This window comes from Pyrgilauda ruficollis, unplaced genomic scaffold (assembly GCF_017590135.1).
Source record: "Pyrgilauda ruficollis isolate IOZ18807 unplaced genomic scaffold, ASM1759013v1 scaffold15, whole genome shotgun sequence".
Classification (NCBI taxonomy): Eukaryota; Metazoa; Chordata; class Aves; order Passeriformes; family Passeridae; genus Pyrgilauda; species Pyrgilauda ruficollis.
In genome coordinates this window covers 4,414,656-4,436,157 of record NW_024513654.1, presented here as the reverse complement: position 1 = coordinate 4,436,157, position 21,502 = coordinate 4,414,656, and the positions used below count along the sequence as shown (strand labels likewise).

The window sequence follows — 21,502 nt, the reverse complement described above, 5'->3', positions numbered from 1 at the left end:
TTTACCCTGACACTGCTGTTGTACCCTGGTTCCAGACCTTTGATGACAGCAACAGCAAATTTGTGGATTCTGGGCTGCCCTAGGATGACTGTTTTAAGCTGAAATAATAATATCCAAATCACAGATAAGTTTGAAGACAACTCTTGAAAATGAGAAACAAAAATAAATACTACAAGTATGGAGCTTACATAAAGTTAGGGCCACTTTTAAAGCATATTTTCTATACAATTTTACATCACCAAACTATGACGTGTCTATTTTGCCTTCTTTACATTTCCCAAAGTTCCTTTCTTTTTTCCCTTGTTTTTATCTCCTAATCTGTGCTGTACACAATGGTATTTTATTAAAACAGACTATTGAAACAAAGCTTAGTTTTCAATGTTGTTACATCAACTTCGTGTTTGATGTACACACACAAAAAAAAAGAGGCTGATATGAGATGGTATTTACAGGAAAACTCTTCTGGATGGAATTCCAGAGACTGCCACCAGAATATTAAGAACATTAGAATATTAAGAATATTATTAAGAATATGAAAACTTTCCATAGCTCCAAATATTGCCATTTTATCTCTCTCATGCACTAATATTTAGTACCAGTGACACTAAACTGGCAGAACAGCAACATCCACATAAGACTGAGATTCCAAGGAGTGTTTCTAATTCAAGGTGGATTTGTGCACACTTAGAGACTGAGATTCCCTATGAACTCAAAAGGTTGTGTGTTCATTTTACAGGAAAAATTACTTGTGACTGTAAATAAAAAATATAAAAGCAGCTAACATTTATTGGAAATTGCAATCTAAAATTCAGTTGGGAATAAGCTATTTAAAGACTGTACCACACAGATTGTTCTGGAGCTGGAAGCCAGAATCTGTCTTATCTATAGAGAGGCTACTCAAGAATGCTAAAAAAAGCAGCACAATTTGAGAAACTTCAGTGGAAAACAATAATAAAGAAGAGTTAAGCTTGTACATTTGAAGGCTATTAGCTTTCTTGAATTTTTGCCAACTTTTTCAACAACTTGATATTTTTAAAGTATATTACAGAAAAGTAATATTAATTGCCTTTTTACTGCAAAATAGTCAAAGAGTTTAGGAGAATAAAAATCATATGATTGCTGAACTGGACCTTGTTTACTTTGAATCTGCAGCAGACACTCTTAAGGAGACCCTAGCATTAAACTTGGAAAGGGAGATTAAAAAGAACTATGACAAAAAGATAAAACCCAAGTGAGGGCCTCAAGAAGGGCCTTCATTAGAGACACACCAACTCTGCTGACTTAGGTCTATCTCAAAAGGAGTTTATTTTGGCAGCTGGGAGAAGCAAAAGGATAAAAAAAAAAAAAAAAACCCCAAAAAAAAACAACAACCAAAAAATAACCAGAAGAAGCAATGAGTGCTTCAGTCATGTGGATCCCATATCCTTCTCCTGAAGGGCTGCCATAAACTGACAGTATTTCTTGAGTTCATTAAATTAAATGTATGAAATTAAATGTTAAAGTTTGTTTTCTTATATTTAATGTAAGGTGAAATAACCACAGGAAAAATATGCACAACCTAATAGATAGTCCCATGCTTTACCCTTAGAGGCACAGAATTGTCACACTGATATCAAATAGCTTTAAACATTCATTAATACCTCCCTAGCTGGAGTCACATCTAAAAGAACAGCTTTCATCTGTAGCTCATGGACATATGCCACAGGAAAACTAAATTAATTCCCTGTCAAAGGGGCTTCTGCTATGTAGTTATCAAAGTAAAAACACCATACACCATGTTTACTTAATAGAAAAAATAGATAAACAAAATTAAATTTAGAGAATTTAAATAAAAGTGAGCATGTTTTAATTTTTTTTCTGCACAACTACGCAGCAGGAAGCAGAAAATTAAAATTCAACAGACTTAGAGTACCAGCATAATAGAAATGGGTGTGAGGGGTGCACAATCTCTTATTTTAATTTTATAGAAACATTGGCTGTGGTTACAAGGTGCTAAACAGTGATCCAAGGTAAATTAGTTGCTTATTCTTCTGTGAAAATGACAAGAAATTATTTTGTGACATAAGATTCATTTCAGCTCCAGCCTTTCCTCACCCTTTTATCAACAATTCTATAGGACAACACAAGAGGAAAGCAGGTATATTCTGTTATAGAATACAGGTATATTATATCTATTCTTATTACCAGGTCTATTCTATCTATTCTATCTATCTATTATTTTTCAGGTATCTCTGAAGTCTCCATTTACTCACTTTTTCCATGCACAACTCATGCATTGCTCTTCCAATTTCATCCAACTGCACATTCCCAGCTCCTGGATAAAACTGTCCAGGGCTGTGCACCAACAGGGCACATGGAAACCTGCTTTTCTTCCTGCCCACTTGCTCTGGATTTTTGACCTTTTTGACTCTTCTTTGCCTGCATGTCTGCCTCCAGAGCTGATGTGTCCTGTGCTCATTTCCAAGCTCTGTTTCCCCAGTGTCCACCAGTGTCCAAGCTTTCCCCATCTTCCCCAGTGTCTCTCCAATGACTCTGCAGAGAGTTTTGCCTGGAGCCCCAAACCATCCAAAACTCAACCTGTCATCCCACTCAGAGCCCCTTTTCCAGCTCAGCCCTATGGATCAGCTCTCCCTGTGTGACTGCCCAGAGCATCCACACCACTGGGAACACCACTCCTGTCCTGGACTTCCCCAAAGTCCTGCTTCAGCCTCCAACAGGGTTTAAAAAAAAAAACAGCCAAAAGAGAACTTGCCAAAAAATCCATCCAGACTCTGAGGGCAAGAAAATAAGACCTTCCCAAGGAAGTCTGGGTGAGGGTAGCCTTATACTGAATAAATAATTTCATGCTTCTCATGCCCAGCCACCGACTCAGCCCGTGGAATATTTCAAGACATAATAAATAACAGACTAATTGACAGCTTTGCAAATTGTGAAACACTGATATTCACAAGTTGAAATATACTCCTAATTAAGAATTCAGATGCATGATGTTGGCTTTAGATTAAGATATGCTATGTGGGGTTTTCAAACTTTACACAATTAGATCATGTTGAAAAACAAGGTCACTTTAAAATTTGTCAGTCTGGCTTTTTTCATTTCTAGCTGCTTTCTTACATCTACGAACAAGGAATAATATTCTGAAGCCAGTAATTCAGAACAGTATGAGATTTTTAACTTCAAGGTTTTCTACCAATACATGGTACACTAGACAAGTCTTTTTAAGCCCAGCAATGAAAAATTGAATAAAAGCCAAGTAATTTATTTTTAGTCATTCACCACTGAAATGCACACAGCCCAGCAATGAAGAAACAACCTCAAAAACAGTGGCATATACAGGCAAACAGATATTAACAGTAATTTTAGGATAAGAGAAAAAGAGTAAAGTTGTAGGACAAAGGGAGACAACAGCACAGAAAAGTTCATTAGCGAAACCTTCATTTTTGCAGGATCCAGACTAAATAATATTGTGAAATACACGGTAATGTATACCCAATGTACACACAAGCATGTTATTCAGACTAAAAATCTGCAGGAGGAAAAAAGGCAATGATAAATCTCAGTCTTCAGTGTCTACAATTTGTATTACAAGCATAGAGTAATGCACCTCTGCCAAAAAATCTAAACCCACTTGTCTCCCTTACATCTGCAGATTAAAAACTGAATAAATAAATACAAAGGCTCACTTTACCAGTGTTCCAAGCATGTGTTAGAACTTAAACCTTAACAGCAACCAAAGCAACAGCTATCTGCACAAAAGATCAATGAGTATCTGTACAAAAATTCCAGACCATCAAAACACGTGTGCTTTAAAAGAAGTTTCTTCTATTGTCCCTAAAAATGTTTATTTTCACAGTAAGTTTTCATTCATTAAACAAGTATTGTAATTTTAGGTCTGTTTTGTTTGTGGAGGGTTTGTTAAACAAGCCTGCTTTGTTTGCAGGAGAGGGGAATTGGTAAACAAAGCCTCTGTTCTCCCAGGAGCCCCTTCTCAGCAGGAGAGCATCCCACCACCTTGGGACCATCCTGGCACGTGGAGCTCCAGCCACAGGGCTGAGCTGAAGCCATCCCTGCACCAGGCTCACAACAGACAAAAGCCTGGGGTGCAACACCACGACAGTTTTGCCACCCCAGAAGAGATGGCTCGTGGTGTCCCAGACTGGAAAAGTGGGGAGTGCAGTGGGGCCACATCCACCTCCAACCCAAACAGCTCTGAGAGGCAACAGCCCCAGAATCCAAACTGCCACCACAGCCCCTAGCAGCTTCCATCATCCTGGAATCACAGAGCCATGCAATGGGGTGGGTTGGAAGGGACCTCAAAGCTCAGTTCATTCCAGCCCGCTGCCATGGGCAGGGACACCTGCCACTATCCCAAAATCTTGTCCATCCTGGCCTGGAACTCCCAGGGATGGGGCAGCCACAGCTTCTCTAGGCAATCTCACAGTACTCTCACAGTAAAGAATTCCATCCCAATATCCCATCTCTCCCTGCCCTCTGGCAGTGGCAAGTCATTCCCCTTTGTCCTGTCCCTCCATCCCGTGTCCCAAGTCCCTCTCCAGCTCTCTTGGAGCCCCTTCAGGCACTGGAAGAGGCTCTGAGGTGCCCCCAGAACCAAGGACATATTTGCTTTGCCTCTCCTCTCCTCCTCCCCTTTTCTCTCTCCTCTCCTCTTCCACTCCAAACTGAAAACCAGGCTGTAGCTATATTAGTTGTCAGAAAAAACACTGAGCTGAGAGAGCTCCAGGGCTTCACTGCATTCCCTCTGAGACCATGCTAGATGTAAGAAATTGATGAAAAAATCCAAGAATAGGGACATTAAACAAATGGAGGGATAAGACACTGAAAACATGGCTAGACAGAGATGCACTGAATTTTTCTTAAGCTGTTTTGCAGGAAATAATAACTGCCTGAGGACACAATACAGTAAGAATAATTGTATCCTTTCAACATGTTCTTTTTGACATCAACTTGTTTTCAAACTCTTCCTTATGTTATTAAACTCTGTCTCCGTAATTATAAACAAAATATAAAACTTCTAATCCGAGAATTCTTGTCAAGTAAGTTCATTTTTATCACACAAAGCTGAATAAAATGAAATTATATGGGAGGTTTTGTAGCAGTCATTCCTTGTGCAGCTTTGCATGCGTTAAGCTCGTGGCCCTGTAAAAGTGCCCAACACTTCTCTCAGTTGGGCAGGACATGTTCCCCCATTATGCCTCCATCTGAATTACTGCCATTTAAGGTACACAAATGTCTACTTGCATGTTTAGGAAAACAGACTGTTTAACATTATATATCCCCAAAGTCTTTGAGCTGAAACATCAACACTTCAGTTTTCTCTTAATGCCAGATGTTTGAAAACTTTGCTTTATAAACACCTTCACGTTAAAAAACAAGTTTGGAGGCACATGGGCTGGAAGTAGTAACTATATTACAGGCTGTGTAAGTCCTGATCATTCCAAAATCTGGTAATTCAAGGGTGTATTAAACCAAAATCCACCCAAATATAGGATTAGGGGAGTATTAAATTAGAGCTGTACTTACAGAGATCAAGCACTTTGCTGCCATTCTAACAGTTTACAATCCCCGCTTTTCAGAGTTCAACATAACTCAAAATTGCCCAGGCAATCACCCTGCTTTATTTTAAAATCAATAAGCTGCACCCTGTACTCATGTGCACGCATATCTGGAAACACAAAAGCAGCTTCATGCACTTCCCTGCACTTTTAACACACTTCTAAAATAGACAGCAAAGTGCTATAAACACTTGTATGCTAGCATACATTATGTCAATATTTATTGGCATAATATAAGTTTAAATGACTAAAACTTTAATCAGTTTGAGTCAAGTAAGTTGAATGGAGATCTGCACATCTAAAACATGCAGCCAAAAATGTTCCTAAATATTTCTGCTTCACCATATACTGTAACATCTCTCCACCTTCCTCCCTTTCCCTGAATGGAAGATAGTTAAAAGCAATTAACAAGCCACACAATGCCAACTGGTAAAGACTAAAATGGAAAGAACATAAGAAAAAAAATCATTAAATAAATCATGGATATGCTGCCCATACTATCACTAAGCACCCCTTGAGAACACTAGCCCCTAGTAGCTTAAATAAATAAATAAAATCAATAATCAGTGGAACAAAAAGCTCATCTTGTCTTCTGTCCATTCACAGAACAACAGTGCATTTGTGCTGGGACAAAGATAGATTTTGGGTGCTATGTACTTTTGCTCCACAGACCCATTCTTCTTCAATTAATTAACAATGGAGTCATTTTCACACACTTTTTTGTCATCCCATCTCAGTGTTATTTGTGAAAACGTTTTCATTCTGAACAAGAGAAGGGGAGGAAGCAAACAGTATCCTATGCTGTTAAAAAGGATGATCTACTTCCCCTGAAACCTTTCTAGTAAGAATCCCCAAATTATCCAACACATCTAACACAGCAAATAACTACACTGAACAGTTTCAGTCTTTCCTTTTGTCCTTTTAGAACAGTTCCGTTCTTCAGCTGAGAACAACTAAACCAAATAAAGTTTTAGGTAGTGATTAATTCCCACAGGACAAGCAGAAACCTGAGGGCAGCGTCTGAAAACACCAAGGGGGACTTTGGGTTTGCTGATTTTTGTTTATTTGTGGAGTTTTTTTAATTTGCACTCAAAAAGTCAACAACTCATCAAGCTCCCAGGTCTCCACAATAAGGCAACATTTTAAAGCCTTTGGGAACTGATTTTATTAGACAGAGAAAAAACTTTAAAGAAGCTGTAACAAAAATATTTTATTTCTCTACTGACCCTCCTGCTTGGGTCCCTGCTCTGTGCAGCCTCTCAGAGCCCTCAAGGATCTTTGGGAAAACTCAGCACCACCCAAGAGCCTGCTAAGCTCCACAAACTTCAATTACTCCCTCTAAAACCAATTAAAAGGAGCAGAGATTTGTTTTTAAATTACTTGCATCTAAGTAACAGTGGTGGCTACCACAGGTGACATGAAATAATCTGCTCCCCTACCAGGGATGTGGTAGTGGTGTGAAAACACAATTAATTACCATCATCTGCAACACAATACTACCACAGCCTTGCTCTAGGTTTTAATTCTTCATTTTTTACTTAGAGCTGTCACTTCAGGTATTTACTGTAATACTATAAATAATAATTTACTACTATAAGGAAGATAAAATTCATCCAGCAGATCTCCATAAGCACTGGAAGGAAAAACCATAAAACCCTTTATGCCCTGTCAACTCATTTAATGCAATATTCTCTCCTGAAAGAAAGAAAAACTCAAGTTTTAACACAGACTTAGCTAAAGCAGAATGGACAGCAAAGAAATTCAACAGCATAAACACATTTTCTTTCACAGTCACGTAGTCACGAACCTTGACACTAAAAATAACTCAGCCCACATCCCAATTTAGCCCATTCTGAAAACTTTGTAGTTGCACAATTCCTTTTTTTCTCCTCCTTTCCACCCTTTCTTCTTGCCTCCAGAGGTTGCTATCTTCTTCAGCACAATGAAGGCAGAAACTCATATTTTATAAACAAATGCTGCAAGCTGACCTCAGCAGCTGAGGACCTAATTTTAGCCACCATTCTCTAGGACAAAAATACATTGGTTGATGAAAATCTTCTACGCTGCATAAAAAAATTACAAAATGCTTAAAAAATGAGAGTTAGGGAAAAAATTGAGGGGTATTTTTGGTGGATGGTTGATTGGGGTTTTTAGAGAAGCCCATAAAGAGACATGTTGGCAGCCATCAAGTTTAAAATGAAGGGCATGGCAAAAAACCTGTAAAATTAAACCCAACAACAACAAAGAAATAATAATCTTACTCTTTAGGAAGAAAGGTGAGACATTAAGAAAAGGAATTTCATTGGGATGACCACTAAAGAACAAGAAAAGATAAGAACATGTTGTATGTTATTATGTATGTTATATATATAAAAGTTAACACAAATATAACTGAACCTGTATTGCAGTAAAGGGATGGACTATGCAATCCATGATTCCACTTCTCCATTCTTGTTCCAAATCATTCACTTCTATAGGATTCTGGGACTTAAATTCCCACCCAAGTACTGATGTACTTTTTGCAAGCTAGACTGTGTTTAACATCAGGGTTGAGGATAAATAATAGAACCTCATTAATATAGTCTGTTCATTAATTATACTTTTACTTGGAGACTCCGTACAGTCAGCAGCTAAACAAACTCAGACAAAGAAAATAATCATTCATAATAATGAATTGTCATCTAGATTACATGGAACACTTCAGAGGAGTGTATTATGATACCTCTGTAAAATTAATAAGGTCTTAGTTAAACCAGGCCTCATTAAAGTGTCTCACATTAAACCTTTCCTGGAAAATCGGAGAGAAAACATCTCTTGTGTAGATTAACTGGCTTGTCAGCCAGCTCCTACTGTAAAGGCCATAAGTGAAATATGGCAGAGCCAGGAAAAGCAGAAGCTCCAGGCTTTCAGACCAAATAAATTCCACTTGACAATATTGCCTAAATTAGAGCTAACATAATCAGCAAAACAGTAAAAATAAGAGCAGCTGGATTTGGAGTTAAATGAGAGATCCAACACTCCAAGTGTTGCCATCTTCAATAAATGTGGTGCACAGATAAAAATAACCAGCTTCAAGGACTCATACTTTGGTGACAGATTTGACTTTTCTGTAGGCACAAGAACTTTAATAGTTTGTCCAGCATCTGAACTGGCCAGGCTGTGATCAGCTTTACACAGGGACTGGGCCAGGAAAACTGAAGAGCATTATCTCCATAAATATGTTTTCACCTTTTAGACCACAGCACTGCACAGTGTCCATCTCTGAATACTGAAATTAACTCACTTTTGGGAATTCTCACAAAGAGATAGTTATAAAGACAAAATTCAGAATACAGGGTGTTAAGTAGTGTTTGAGGACCATCCAAAATGATTAATCAACAGAACTGAAGCTGATGAAGCAGCACTACATCAATTCATTTACTTAAAAATACTCTTAATTCCATGCATTCTTACAGTTACTAGCAAGGACTAATGGGCTTGTAGAATTCTAATTGGAAAAATTCTGAAATGGGAATTTTGACCTCATTTCTCACATGAAGGAAAAAATGAAAGACATATGAATTGTGAAATATAGTATTCACCCTTAAAAAGAACCAAAAAACCAAAAACCAAAACGAAAAACACAAGAAAACCACCCAAACAAAATCCCCAGCTCTCTTGTCTCTGCATTTCACAATTTACAGTTCTCACTTTAACTGCCAGTGGTTGCTATGGAGTTCCCAAATGAGCCTTCAACTAAGATTTAGTGTCAGTCAGAAATAAGCAGGGAATTTATGACTATGCTGAGTCATGAATTAGACATGATAAATTTCCACCAGCTACCATCATTCAGAGGATGGTTTGTCTCAGGTTTATTAACATGATCCTGAATAAATCTTTTTAGCAGTTCCCTTTGACAGAGACAGGCAAGTTACCTCTAGTAAATCTGAAAACATCCACCAGCACAGAACTGACCAACAATTTCACAAACTGTTCCTCTTACTCCTGGGTTTTTAAGGGAGGATTTTAGCTCACTTAAATCTTACACAAATTAGCAAAATCACATTTATTAAGAAAAAATTATAGTAAAGTTGTCCCAAATTAACAAAATTCCTGGAACAAGTAAAAGGTGTAGAACACATCCCTGCTAATGTGCAATTATAGGTTGTTAATACCACATGAATCACATTTCTATGTTTATTCTTCACAACACTTGAACTGGGAATCCTGAACATACAGAATATGGTGGGGTTTTTTATGGACCACATGAAAATAACCTGATCCAAACCCAGTTTATTTTCTCAAGGTGCAATAATGAGAAAGACTCGTTGATGGCAGAGGTCAGCTGAGACCTACAGAACAAACATCATCTGCCCAGACAGAAGCCTAGAAATAATAGTCAAACATCAATATCCGTATTACTTTCACTTCATTTCTGCAACAAACTTCAGTCATCTTAAACTCCAGAAACAAATAAAAAGAAACATGGATTTCGAACATTAGGAACATAAACATTTCTAACATTAGAAAAATAAATCCTCAGGGACATGGTAATTTCTCTCCCAAGGGAGCTCTAACTGACAATAAAAAGTAAATCCCCACTGAAAATATTTTACCAGGAGAAATAAAGTTTCTGGGTCTGTGTCTGTTTCTAGAAGCAAAATGGGATTTCAGAAAAATGCTATGTACAATTCAGCACAGCATCAACACCTGTACTGAGGAACAACTGTAATAATTTAACAATTATACACAGTAAAAAACAACAGCTTAGGAAAAAAAAATAAACAAGCAATTGAGTAATTGCATTCATTATCTTTACCTGCTATGAAAACATGGAAATAGACACAGAAACCGATATTCTGCTTTACATAATTACATTTTCAGTAGAAATCCCCTGTCAGCATTCACTTATGGCTGTCGCTGTCCAGAATGGGGAATCTCTTTATTATGAGCATCAGCAAGCAGGAATAATGTGGTTTTCACAACCTCTCCCACAAGTGTCTTGAAAAAAAAAACAAACCTCAAACACTTTGTAAGAAGCTGTTAAAAGTAAAGGAGAAAAGATTTTAAATATTCATCACTAGCATGACATCAAGAACCAAAGAACTAATAATTTTTCACCTGTGGTGTTTTTATTCTGTCTCACATTCTCATAGTTGTTTATTCCAACATGTTAAGTTCCATTTATTTGGCACAGGCTTTCAGATAAGGAAGGTGAAAGGAGAAAGCTTTTATGGAAGGAAGAAACAAAAGGAAAAAAAGATTTTAAGGGACTCTGAAGTCCTGAAAAGAGCACCTGCCTTCTGACATCCAAAAACCAGACATTCCTCCTAGTCAAACACATTTGATAAAATGCATGTAGAGAGATAAGGACTTTTTGCACCAGATAAACCTTGAAGGAACATTAAAACAGCTTGATTTTCACATTTAACACATGTATGTTAAGTCAATCATGCAAAATCCTTTTGGAAGTCTTGGTCACTCTAAAAGATTTCTCAAAATCCCTTTGGGTTTTAATGGCCAAACTCCAGCAGAATTCAGAGCACCAAACCAGCCCATCAGAAGGAGCAGCTGGGTAAGGCCAGAGCTCTGAAGAAATCAATGTTCAATTTTAGCTGCTGATGTAGAGGAGGATCCCAGGGAAGTCCAGGGAGAAAACAGAAGGAAGGAAGGCAGGAGGAGGATAAAAATGATGCTAACAGACACACACAAAAGCAGGAATTACCTCCTCACTTGTGCAGCTTATCATTCTCAGGACTTTACTACTGTATGTTTTTGTCTTTATTATTTGCTGTTTGTTTTTAATGGTCCTCTCAAAAAAAGCAAAACCACTGTGTTGCCAAAACTTTTATTGCTTTCTTAAATAATGGTTTTACAATGCAGATACTTCATTTATTTGTTATCAAATGGTGCTGCAAGCAACAACTTGGCACTCTATAACAAGCACTGACTTTTCAGGATATTTAGTTGACTCTTTATGACCCGTTTACATAAAAAGCTGTTTTGTGCTAATTGCACTGCAGATTTATTCCTATAAACTTACAAAATTAATCCTGGAAAAGCCACTTGTTTCAGGGCAACTCCAGTCCTCCAAACTACTCTCAGCTAATCATATTTTTCCCATTTTAAGGGAAATAGCAATACCAATGAGAAAAGGAGGCTGAATGAAAAGATGACACACAAAGGTATGAAAGCTCTTTTTGTGTGGAGCCAGTGACACATTTAGCAAAGCTTTTTGCTGGTCAGTGGCAGAACCATAACAAGCATATGCTTACACCCCCAAAATCAGAGGATCACATTAAGGCACGTCACATGAAATCTCCTTCCCTCACAAATTTCACTTTACACAGCAAATCTGAGCTTACTGAAAACATTCACTGAATTCCATAGGGAGACATGGTGAAAGAGTCTGGACAGGGGAAGATGAGCCAGACTCCTGTGGATCTGGTGGATGTGGACATGCAAGCTACCACTGGATGCATTTCACTGCTGCACGAGGAGTGATGCTGAAATTCCTGAAAGCAGCCAAAGAGATTGGCTCTCAAGTGCCATAAAATTCCAGGGGCACCACTCACAACCACAGTCAGTCTGAGGTATTTAGTTTAAGAATGATTAATCACAGTTGAATCAGCCTTTTGTTTCTTTTCTGACATTTCAGAGCCCTTTCTAGTATTCCATCTATCTGAAGTCTGGCCATGACTTGATACCAAAGGAGACTGTTTGAAATAATTCCATTTACTTTGGCCTGCATACAAGTCTGGATAAAGGTTTCAGTCAAAACACCTCTTCACATCATAGAATGGCCTTAAAATGGCACACAGAGATAACAGAGCACAAAGACATTAAATCTGCTGTGCACTTCCAAGTGCTCTGAGAGTTATTTACCAACACCAGTGGGGTGGCCTCCAGGGGAAGGACATCCTTGACCCAAACAAGGAATGGATCCATGCTCCAACTTTCTATCTACATTATTAACAGATAAAAATGATCATGTGTAAATGTTCAGCAAATTGCTATCGATGTTCTACTCTGAAATTGTATCATCCAAACGCAATGATACATTTAAAGAGAAAAGGCATTACGTTCACAAGATCTGTGCAAATCCCAACACTGAAAAAGCTTCACAAAACCCAGAACTAAGGAAACTCACATAGAAAACGTCACCAACAAATCCTTCCCAGCACAAGAACTTAGAGGAGAAAGGGATTTAAGGTCAACAGAGGCCAAATGGCTAATGCAAGGCAGCAAACACACTTATTATTTATACCAGAAACACAACCTCAAAATCCATTTGATGTCACCCACCATGAGATTCAAAATCAGTGTGAAAGGACTGCAATGGAAAGAACAGAAAAGACCTTAAAGAGTTCAGAGTGATTGGAAAATGTGAATTTAGTAACATAGAGCCACAGAGAGAAATTTTTTACTCGAAGGCTGCAGGGTAAAGCAAAAAGAATATCAATCCAGGAAGAAAATCCAAGGTCCTCTCAAGCATTTCTCTGATATGGCTGTTTGCTAAAGGCGCTTCTTTTATTTCTGTAATTCCATAAATATGCTTGTACATTACTGCATTTAACTGAAAACATTAACAAGTACACAGACAGGACTCAAACACAGGAGAGGCAACCCTGAGACCAACCTCATTTTCAAGTAAAATACTTTCTTTATGCTTAAAACTTTATCACATACTCCAAAATACATTAGGAAAAAGACTTTGCATCGTATGACTCTTGGAAAATTTTCCAGGAGACTATTTTCCAATGTGAGAACTACCACATCTAACAGAGCCTGAGAAGGTTTCCCACAAGGTCATGAATTTCTTCAGAGAACCATTTAAATCTTGTATTACCCTAACCTACCCAGAAAAAATGGAACAAAGCCATTGCTTAAGGTTTTTCATTGGATTTTTCCATATTAACATTGATAGGACTACAGGAATCCTTTTGTCTCAATTTAATGTAGATTTTATTTTACCAGTTTGTAAACATTAACCCATACATGGGAACAAATCTGAGAAGGGCTGGGAACTAAAAGATATTGTAATTTTGCAATGGAGTCCCTTCCCCCATCTTAAAAGAAATTTCACTGGGACTGCACTGTTCTAAAATCCCTTTGCAATCAATGTTGGCTGCTGGGGAACAAAAGGAACGGGAACAGTGACTCAACAGGGAGCTTTATTTTAAAAACCTCTGCAATTATGTCTGATCCATGGGTTAGCTGATACTCTAACCATTCATCTTCCTGCCTGAGAATCCAGAATTCTCCAACTCTGTTACTGTGCCACAGGAATCCCAGCTCTGGGATCTGCTTCCAGGACTTTCAAATCTCCCATCTTCCAGTGGACTGCACCCCATTCATACACCATTTTTAGCAAATTGTAGCAGTTGTGGAAAGAGAACCCTGCAGGTGAAATGGTCACACACTGACCCCAATAACTATCCCCCAAATCTTTGCCTTCACTGTAAATAAATGCTGTGTTCTCATAAGGCACTTCTCATACAGAGAACTGCTCCGTCAGCCTCCATTTCTGAAGGTCCCAAAACAAGTAATTTGCAAATAAAATTACAAGAAAAAGGCTAGAAACCCAGTGGATGGCTTTCCAGCTCCTTCTCTTTCTTTACCTGACACCAGTTTCACATCAGCCACCCACAGCCTGTCACTCTTCCACAGCAGTATCATTAAGGGAAGGGAGCCTCTAACTTCTCTATTAAACTGCAAAAAAGCAAAGTCTTTAACATGAAATGCCTCCAAATCAACCAGGCATTACTGAAATTACTTAATCTGCAAAATCAGTACTTCCCCACCCTACTTCACCACTCCCAATCACTTACAGGAGCAGCAGCATTATCCAGATGCATTTCAGAGCTTAGCTTGATAATTTGGTTCTGGTGTTCTGTTTCAGTGAGGGAAAAGTGGAACTACAGAATTAATGTCAACCTGATTTTCAATTTCATTACTTTTGTCTACTTCTCAAACAAATGCATCCAGGAAAGGAAATATAAAATAGAACAAAGGTCCTTGCAATTCATTTATTGGATTACTGCTGTCCCAGCAGAGAGCATTATGTGTGTTCTAATCACACAGGTACAGGCTTTTCTTCATATCCTCCCCAGTCCCTGCTCCAGCTTTAATTACCCAACACATTGACTTCTGTAGGTTTCTGGAAGACTAAAATGTATATTCTACCAAATCACAGTCATATCAAATAGTCATTAATTCTAAGCAAGGGAAGAAAAAGAGCTTTTGTGAAGGAAACAAAAAGTAAAATACTCCGACTACAATTTAATCAATTTCCATGATTTAAGAATGAAATCTAGAAGCATTGTGGGAGTGTTGTATCCTTGATGCAATCATTTTCAAATTGCAGCACAGGCTCAACAAAACATTGTTTATTGTAATAAACAATACAAATGTAGAGTGGCTCCTTTAATGCAGTGCCTCACATGTGAGCTTCATTTAATCCATGCACACAAAGTTCATTTCTTTGGTAAAGCACTACAAGCAGCTGAGCCTAACAGTTTCTTAGCCATGATAACTTTCAGAAATTTGGTTTGGTTTTTTTTTTTTTTTTGCCATTATTGCCAGATTTGTTTTTTAAGTGCCCTGGTAAACAACATCTCATTTTACAAGTCTTGCACCATGCAGGTTATAGAAGAGACAAGGGATGTTAAATTGCAGTGTCTCAACATAAACAAACCACCCCAAACTTCTAAATATTTCAAAAGAGTAGAGGAAGTAATCAAAACCTTTGGTTCAAGCTGGTGATGTGACAGCCTTTAAGATTATTCAGATGAGAAAGGGCACATTTTTCCAACTCATCCATCTTCTTCCATCAAACTTAATGTTCTCTTTCTTTGGCCAGCAGATGGACAAGAAAATTCAAGTTGGGAAAGGGACACACACACACACAACCACACATCATCTAACAAAACAAGAGGGATTTGTTATTTTCAGAAGACAATCATCATGGTCACCTGTAGTGCAGGCCATAATCAAGATGAAATTCCTGTGAAATTCCTTCACAACCATCACTTTATTGAACCTCACAATTTTTGCCCAAAACACTGCAGATTTTTAGCATATTTTGAGAGGGGAAAAAAAGAAATGAAAACACTTGGCCTCTTTCTCTAGATTTTGTGAACTTTTTATCTTTCCACATTATTAACAGATAAAAATGGTTATGTGTCAGGGTTCAGCAAATTGCTATCAATGTTCAGTACTCTGAAATTGTATCATATTAATATCCAAAAGCAATGATACATTTAAAGAGAAAAGGCACCACATTCACAAGATCTGAAACCACAAGAGAGACACCTTTAGGCACTGAGTTCTGAACAAAGGTGAAGCCAACAGGGGTTACAAGGCAGCCAGAGTTGTTACTGTAAGTGTTCTGTGGATTCTCCTGATCCTCCCCTCAAAATCTGCTCTGCCTCAAAATCTCTGCTCATCAAACTTCTCACTGGTTTCATGGGCAGAGCCTCTAACAAAAAATAAAGAGTAAAACCCAGCCAAGCCCAAGAAGACATCTTATCAGTGCCTGGAGTCACTAAGCAACAGCTACAAATATGCCAGCCTCAAAAAGGGAGAATTTTAGTGCACTGAGACACTGTAACCATGAGATAGCCAGGTAAGCAAATGACAAACATGATCTGACAGCCTTGAAAACCTCTCTTAAGCCAAGATGTAATAAATAGCACATGCAACTAAATTGGAAAAAAAAAATCCCTAAGCCAAGTTAAATAGTACCCAGAATTCAAATTTAACCATATAAAATCTACATTAAAATCCAAAATGACAATTACAAAATATTATATTACTATGAACACTGTCAAAAGCTTTGACAGCACACTAAGGAAATAAGTGAAAACACACTTTACCTTGTATCTCATTTTGGGGCATGAATGAATGTAGAAACCCATGTAATAAAAACAGAGATCAGGAGCTTTTACACAAAGCTGTCTGGTGAAAGCAATTTCCCTGTGAGGGGAAAGAAAAGACTAATTACATTTGAATACGATTCTTAAAGCCATTTTACCTCTTCATATTGAAACATTTTACAGCTATCTGGCTCTTAATCTAGGACTTAATAAAGGACTAGACTTCTATAAAATAAAAATTAGCATCATAAACTCCAAAGTAATGTTTTTAAAAATCCCAAACATAACAAACTGAAAATTATTACTTGGAAACCTAACAAACAAATCATCAAAATGCACAACACCATGTCAGGCTTAAAAATACTTTCATTTTTGTGTTTTGGTCTGCCAACTGCCTGATTTGATATCTAAATAAAAATGACTAAAACCCTCTGATTAATATGTTTCTTGTCAATATTTGTGTACATTGGAATTCTACAGAAAGCTACTGGTATTCTGGAATGCTACTGGTTAACAAGGCTCAGGAAAACATCAGAGTATTTTTGAAAAATAAGCTTCAAGGATAAGCCTCTTGTTTGTTCCATCATTTATGCTCCAGCAATTTGCATGTAAAAACATCCATCTTTATGCAACAAAAGGTATTTTTACCCATCCCATGTTTGTTACTATGATTTTCTCATTTATTCTGAAAGAAAAATGTCAATGTATTCCGAAAAAAGTTTGCTTTTATTTTACAGGGAAAGTGAAAGAAAAATGTCAATGTATTCCGAAAAAAGTTTGCTTTTTATTTTACTGGCACAGGGAAACCACTGTTACTACAAAGACCCAGCCAGTGTTTCCTCTACAAATGATCATTTTTGCAGCATTTCTATCTGTGCAGATCACTTTGTAACAAACTGGATAAAAAAATGGATGCTGGTTTTACTTTCTGTGTCCAAGGGATAAGAAGATGTCCCTGCTCACTACAGGGGAGCTGGAATAGATGATCTTGAAAAGGTCTCTTCCAACACAAACTACTCTCTGATCCAAGATATGAGTACATTCATATAGGAAGCATCTACAAACACTGGAGGCAATTTATCCCTTAAAATTAAATTAGTATTACTCAGTATTTCTTGATTTTTTTTTCCTGTGGCAAGACTGGCATTTCCAAGCAGTTTCTTCTCCCCTTGCTCTCTGCTTACGTGCCTACATATTTCACATGATGCTCAAATCCCATCCTTTCTACAACTCAGCAGCAACAATTCTGAGTGGCATGAAGTGGAAGTGACAGCAATGCAGTCCAACCTCCTTGGAGTAAAATTGGCAACAGCTTTGAAGGTATCATATTCCTTTGCAACTTCCTAAATCCTCCCTAACTCAACTTTTTTCTTCCCCTTTTTGAAAGAAGAAGGAGGTTGGCTCCCTCCAGGACTGTTGGGAACTCGTTTTTATTGCCTTAAAGGCTGCAGAATTTACAAGCTGCTTTTTCACAAGTTGAGCCATGCACGCATGGTGCAGCTACAAAGTTTTAAATTTATTATGCAGAAAATTTAAAATCATTTAAAGAACTCGTAAGCATGGATTATGTCAGTCTATTATTACATAAAGTAATGTGATATTACAAATACTAAAAAATAATACTTAGGAGGACTTAGTATTTTATATGTTCATCTTGCAAGGAAAAAATTGGTCTAATTTCAACCATCTAACATTTGTAATGGAATAGTTCTAAAAATCTTGATCATTAACAGAAAAAATGATCAATTCTAAGTCATAGGGGTTCCAACATTTTTCCACATTTGTTAAATCTGATTGATTCTATAAAATTGTCAGATACTAATCAAAATCCAATCAAATTCAGATTATACCTTTGAGATATTAAATTGCACAAGGTTTATTAATTATAAAAAAGGTTTATGAACTGATTGTGGTAAGAAGTTTTCTTAAAATGCTCTTTGTGCTTCTCATAGCTCAAGGCATGCCATTTACCCGCCCTGGAGGGTGACACTGAACAAGGTGCCTCTCAGCAGGAGCCCTTGGAGAAAGGAGAAAGCTGGATCTCCCAATTTCTCAGGGCTCCTTTTGCACCTGACAGAGTGCAGGGCAAATCCCCACAGGTGAAAAGATTCATGCTACAGCTTCTCACACTCAGACTTGTACACAGACTTGTCTGGCACGAGGCTCAAACCCAGCTGCTTCATGAGAACACCACATTTGTCTGTGGCCAACTGATTTCATATAAACAGAGGAGTAAAAAAGGTAAGGAAAAAATAGAGTTACACAAGTATTTCCACTCATTTAGGGTTTGGGGTTTTTTTTCACTTATAATAACAATGGAATCATAAAATTGCCTATGGAAGAAAAGCAGTAACTTGCAATTTTACATACAGCTTTTGTTCACAGTGAAAAGCAATACCCACAATTCCTACTGTTTTGCAAGACCATGTTGGATAGTTAAATTAAGGCTTTAAAATTCATAGGATTACTCTCTCCATCAAGCTTTCTGAAGAGAGATAATGAGATTAACATACCTGAAAAATATACATAGTGCTAGTACAGCAGGAGAGCACTAATTCAGTAGACAACGCTTTTTAGGTACTCTGTTATTTATGATCTCAATGTGCATAAAACTATAAAAGTGATTAATTTCATTTGGTGACTGGGCTTAGAAAAAGGTCAAAGGAAAAATTATTTCTGTTCAGACAAAAAAAGGGGCTTTTCCTGCTGAAACCAAGCAATATTAAATTATTTTCAGGAGCAATAAAAATCAAGGCATTTTCTTCCTGCGTGTTTTCTTAACCTGTAAAAGTATTTAGCTAACTAGAAAGATACATCCCTAGTCAAGGGTGACAATTAAAAATTTACCTGGAAGGCAACCAACCCCACAGCTACTTTGCTAAAGGTAGTGCTACTAGTATATATTTAAGACTAAAAATAAAACTCCAAGTTTAGAAACAAGTATTAATTCCTACAATTCCATCCAACCAGATAAGGAAAACGTTCTCTTACCGTAATGCAGAGTAGACTCCCAAAGATAAGAAAGAAAAGTCTGGGTCGTAGTACAGATAGACTGAGGACACACAGTAGGGCAGGATATCAATTACACCAACAGCAATTATCTTCCCATCCAGCCAGTACTGCTGGTGGAAGGAGCCATAGCCACAGTCGGGTCCGTTTGGGGCATGCTCTGCCTAAGTAAGAACAAAAGAGGGATTAACTCCCTGACAGACTTCCAGTATGGAAATAATTTTAAAGAGAGTTTCAGCACGTAAGTAAATACTGTAAAAAATGTTGCTGGCCACCTGTATTCAGAAAAAAGGCATTTGAAAGGCAGGGAAAACAATGTTAGTTACTGGATCTTTTGTGCCCTTTGCTGTTCTCACTATGGGTATAACCCACACATCACACATCCCAAACATGAATCTGAAATAGCCTCTGCCATCCAGAACTTATGGTACTGACAGGACAAACCAACATGACTCTTCAAGTTGTTAATGAATTATTACATGCCAACCTGGTGCTTCCAACACTCCCTGTCACAGCAAGGACCTCCAGGTTCTCTCCTCTGCATCCCCAAGCACTGGAAGCACTCCAGCCATAGAAATTGATTTCCTCAAAGTGGCAATTACATTTATTTCAGATGGCTATTTATAAAAACCCCTGAGCAGCTCATTGTTTATGTGCTGTTTACTCTCCATAACTAACAAAACACCTTTTATCCAAGAACCTGAAACTGTGTGGCAACAAAATCTGTGGAACCTCTTCTTCCTCAGCCCACGAGAGCAAATCCTGCAAGAACACCAAGGGACTGCTATTGTTGTGTGCTGTGGTTTTGGATGTGCACTGAAGTTTGACTCTGGATGGGGTAAAGCACCTCGAGCCAGAAACTGATGCTTGAAGTTAAGAAGAAAATGATCTCCCTAATTTAAACTGTATTACACAACCAACTCTGGCATGCCATTTTCTCCCACGTCAAGTTTACTTTAATCCCGAATTCCACTGTGCTCAACTTAATTATCCATCTAGTCATGTTTTTCACTGCATTGCCAGGTCCTCAGAAAGCTGCTTCTCACTCAATAAATCTGACAATATTGCCTGCTATTACCAACTGTTTTGCATTACATCAGCAGAAGGTGGGTTTAATCAAGTATTTTGATACAGTAGCCCTGATTGAAGAGATGATAGGCAGAAGTTACTCTAATTGGTACCACATGTGTCAAAAGAAATCAATCACGTGAACAAAAATTATTTCAACTGGCTTACCTAAACAGCAAGTCCCAAAATAAAGGCCACATAACAATATGTTTGAATTTTTAGATAGTCATATACCATAAAACTAAGTGTGGAGCTTTCTAGAAGTGAAATGATGAAACATTTGAGAGCTCCATCTGCAGTATGTGAGAACATTAAACCCAGATTTAGCATATTAAACTCAGCTTTTCTTGTTCAGGTAAAGCCCACTTATCTAACAGTTATGGTTTCATTCAGCATCATCAACTTTTCAACAGAGCCAAATGAAATCACATGGTCAGTGGTAACATTTTTAAGCAGGGACACAGTCAAGTAAAAGATGTTCTCTAAGGATTTCTCAGCACTGGTAAAGTTCCCTTCTCAAAGTGCAGTCAGTGACAAAAAAATGAAACATCTCAAAGCCATGGGGAAATGCGGTTGGTAATAGAACACAGACTTGCTTAAATAAGTTTCAGTTAAAACAGATTTTCTTTCTTTGTCAAAAATACATCATATAGGATTTAATGAATGTTAAAGAAGATAGTCTAAGCCACCATGGAAAAGATTTTCACTCAAAGCAGTCTTCTGAAGTTAAATAAATGCTGTGTCTGTGCATGACCCCAATCCTCCAAAGAGCAGCACATGGATTTGGTCACTGGACCTCTGCAAACTGAGCATTAACATCAGTTAAAACTTTTGGTAAAGCACAATCTGCAGTTATTTCACTAATGCAATTACAGTGAAATGTCACGAATATAAGAGAGTCTATGTTCTGGAACAAACATAATGAGCACAGCACTGATTTCAGGCAAAACAGACAGGGATCTCTGTTACATTAAGCAAATAACATTTTAAAAAGAG

At 37.7% G+C, this 21,502-nt stretch overlaps 1 protein-coding gene across 5 annotated transcripts in view; it reads right to left on the bottom strand.

The window, feature by feature from the left end:
• The window catches only part of ATE1 (arginyltransferase 1), a 68,917-nt gene that overhangs the window by 26,149 nt on the left and 21,266 nt on the right, over positions 1–21,502 (bottom strand). For all 5 annotated transcript variants that reach the window (XM_041461245.1, XM_041461246.1, XM_041461243.1 and 2 more), the window contains 2 exons: positions 19,421–19,602; positions 16,430–16,529 (listed from right to left, as the gene is read on the bottom strand). In XM_041461245.1, the coding sequence (XP_041317179.1) occupies positions 16,430–16,529; positions 19,421–19,602 (282 nt within the window). The remainder of the gene's footprint in view (positions 1–16,429; positions 16,530–19,420; positions 19,603–21,502) is intronic.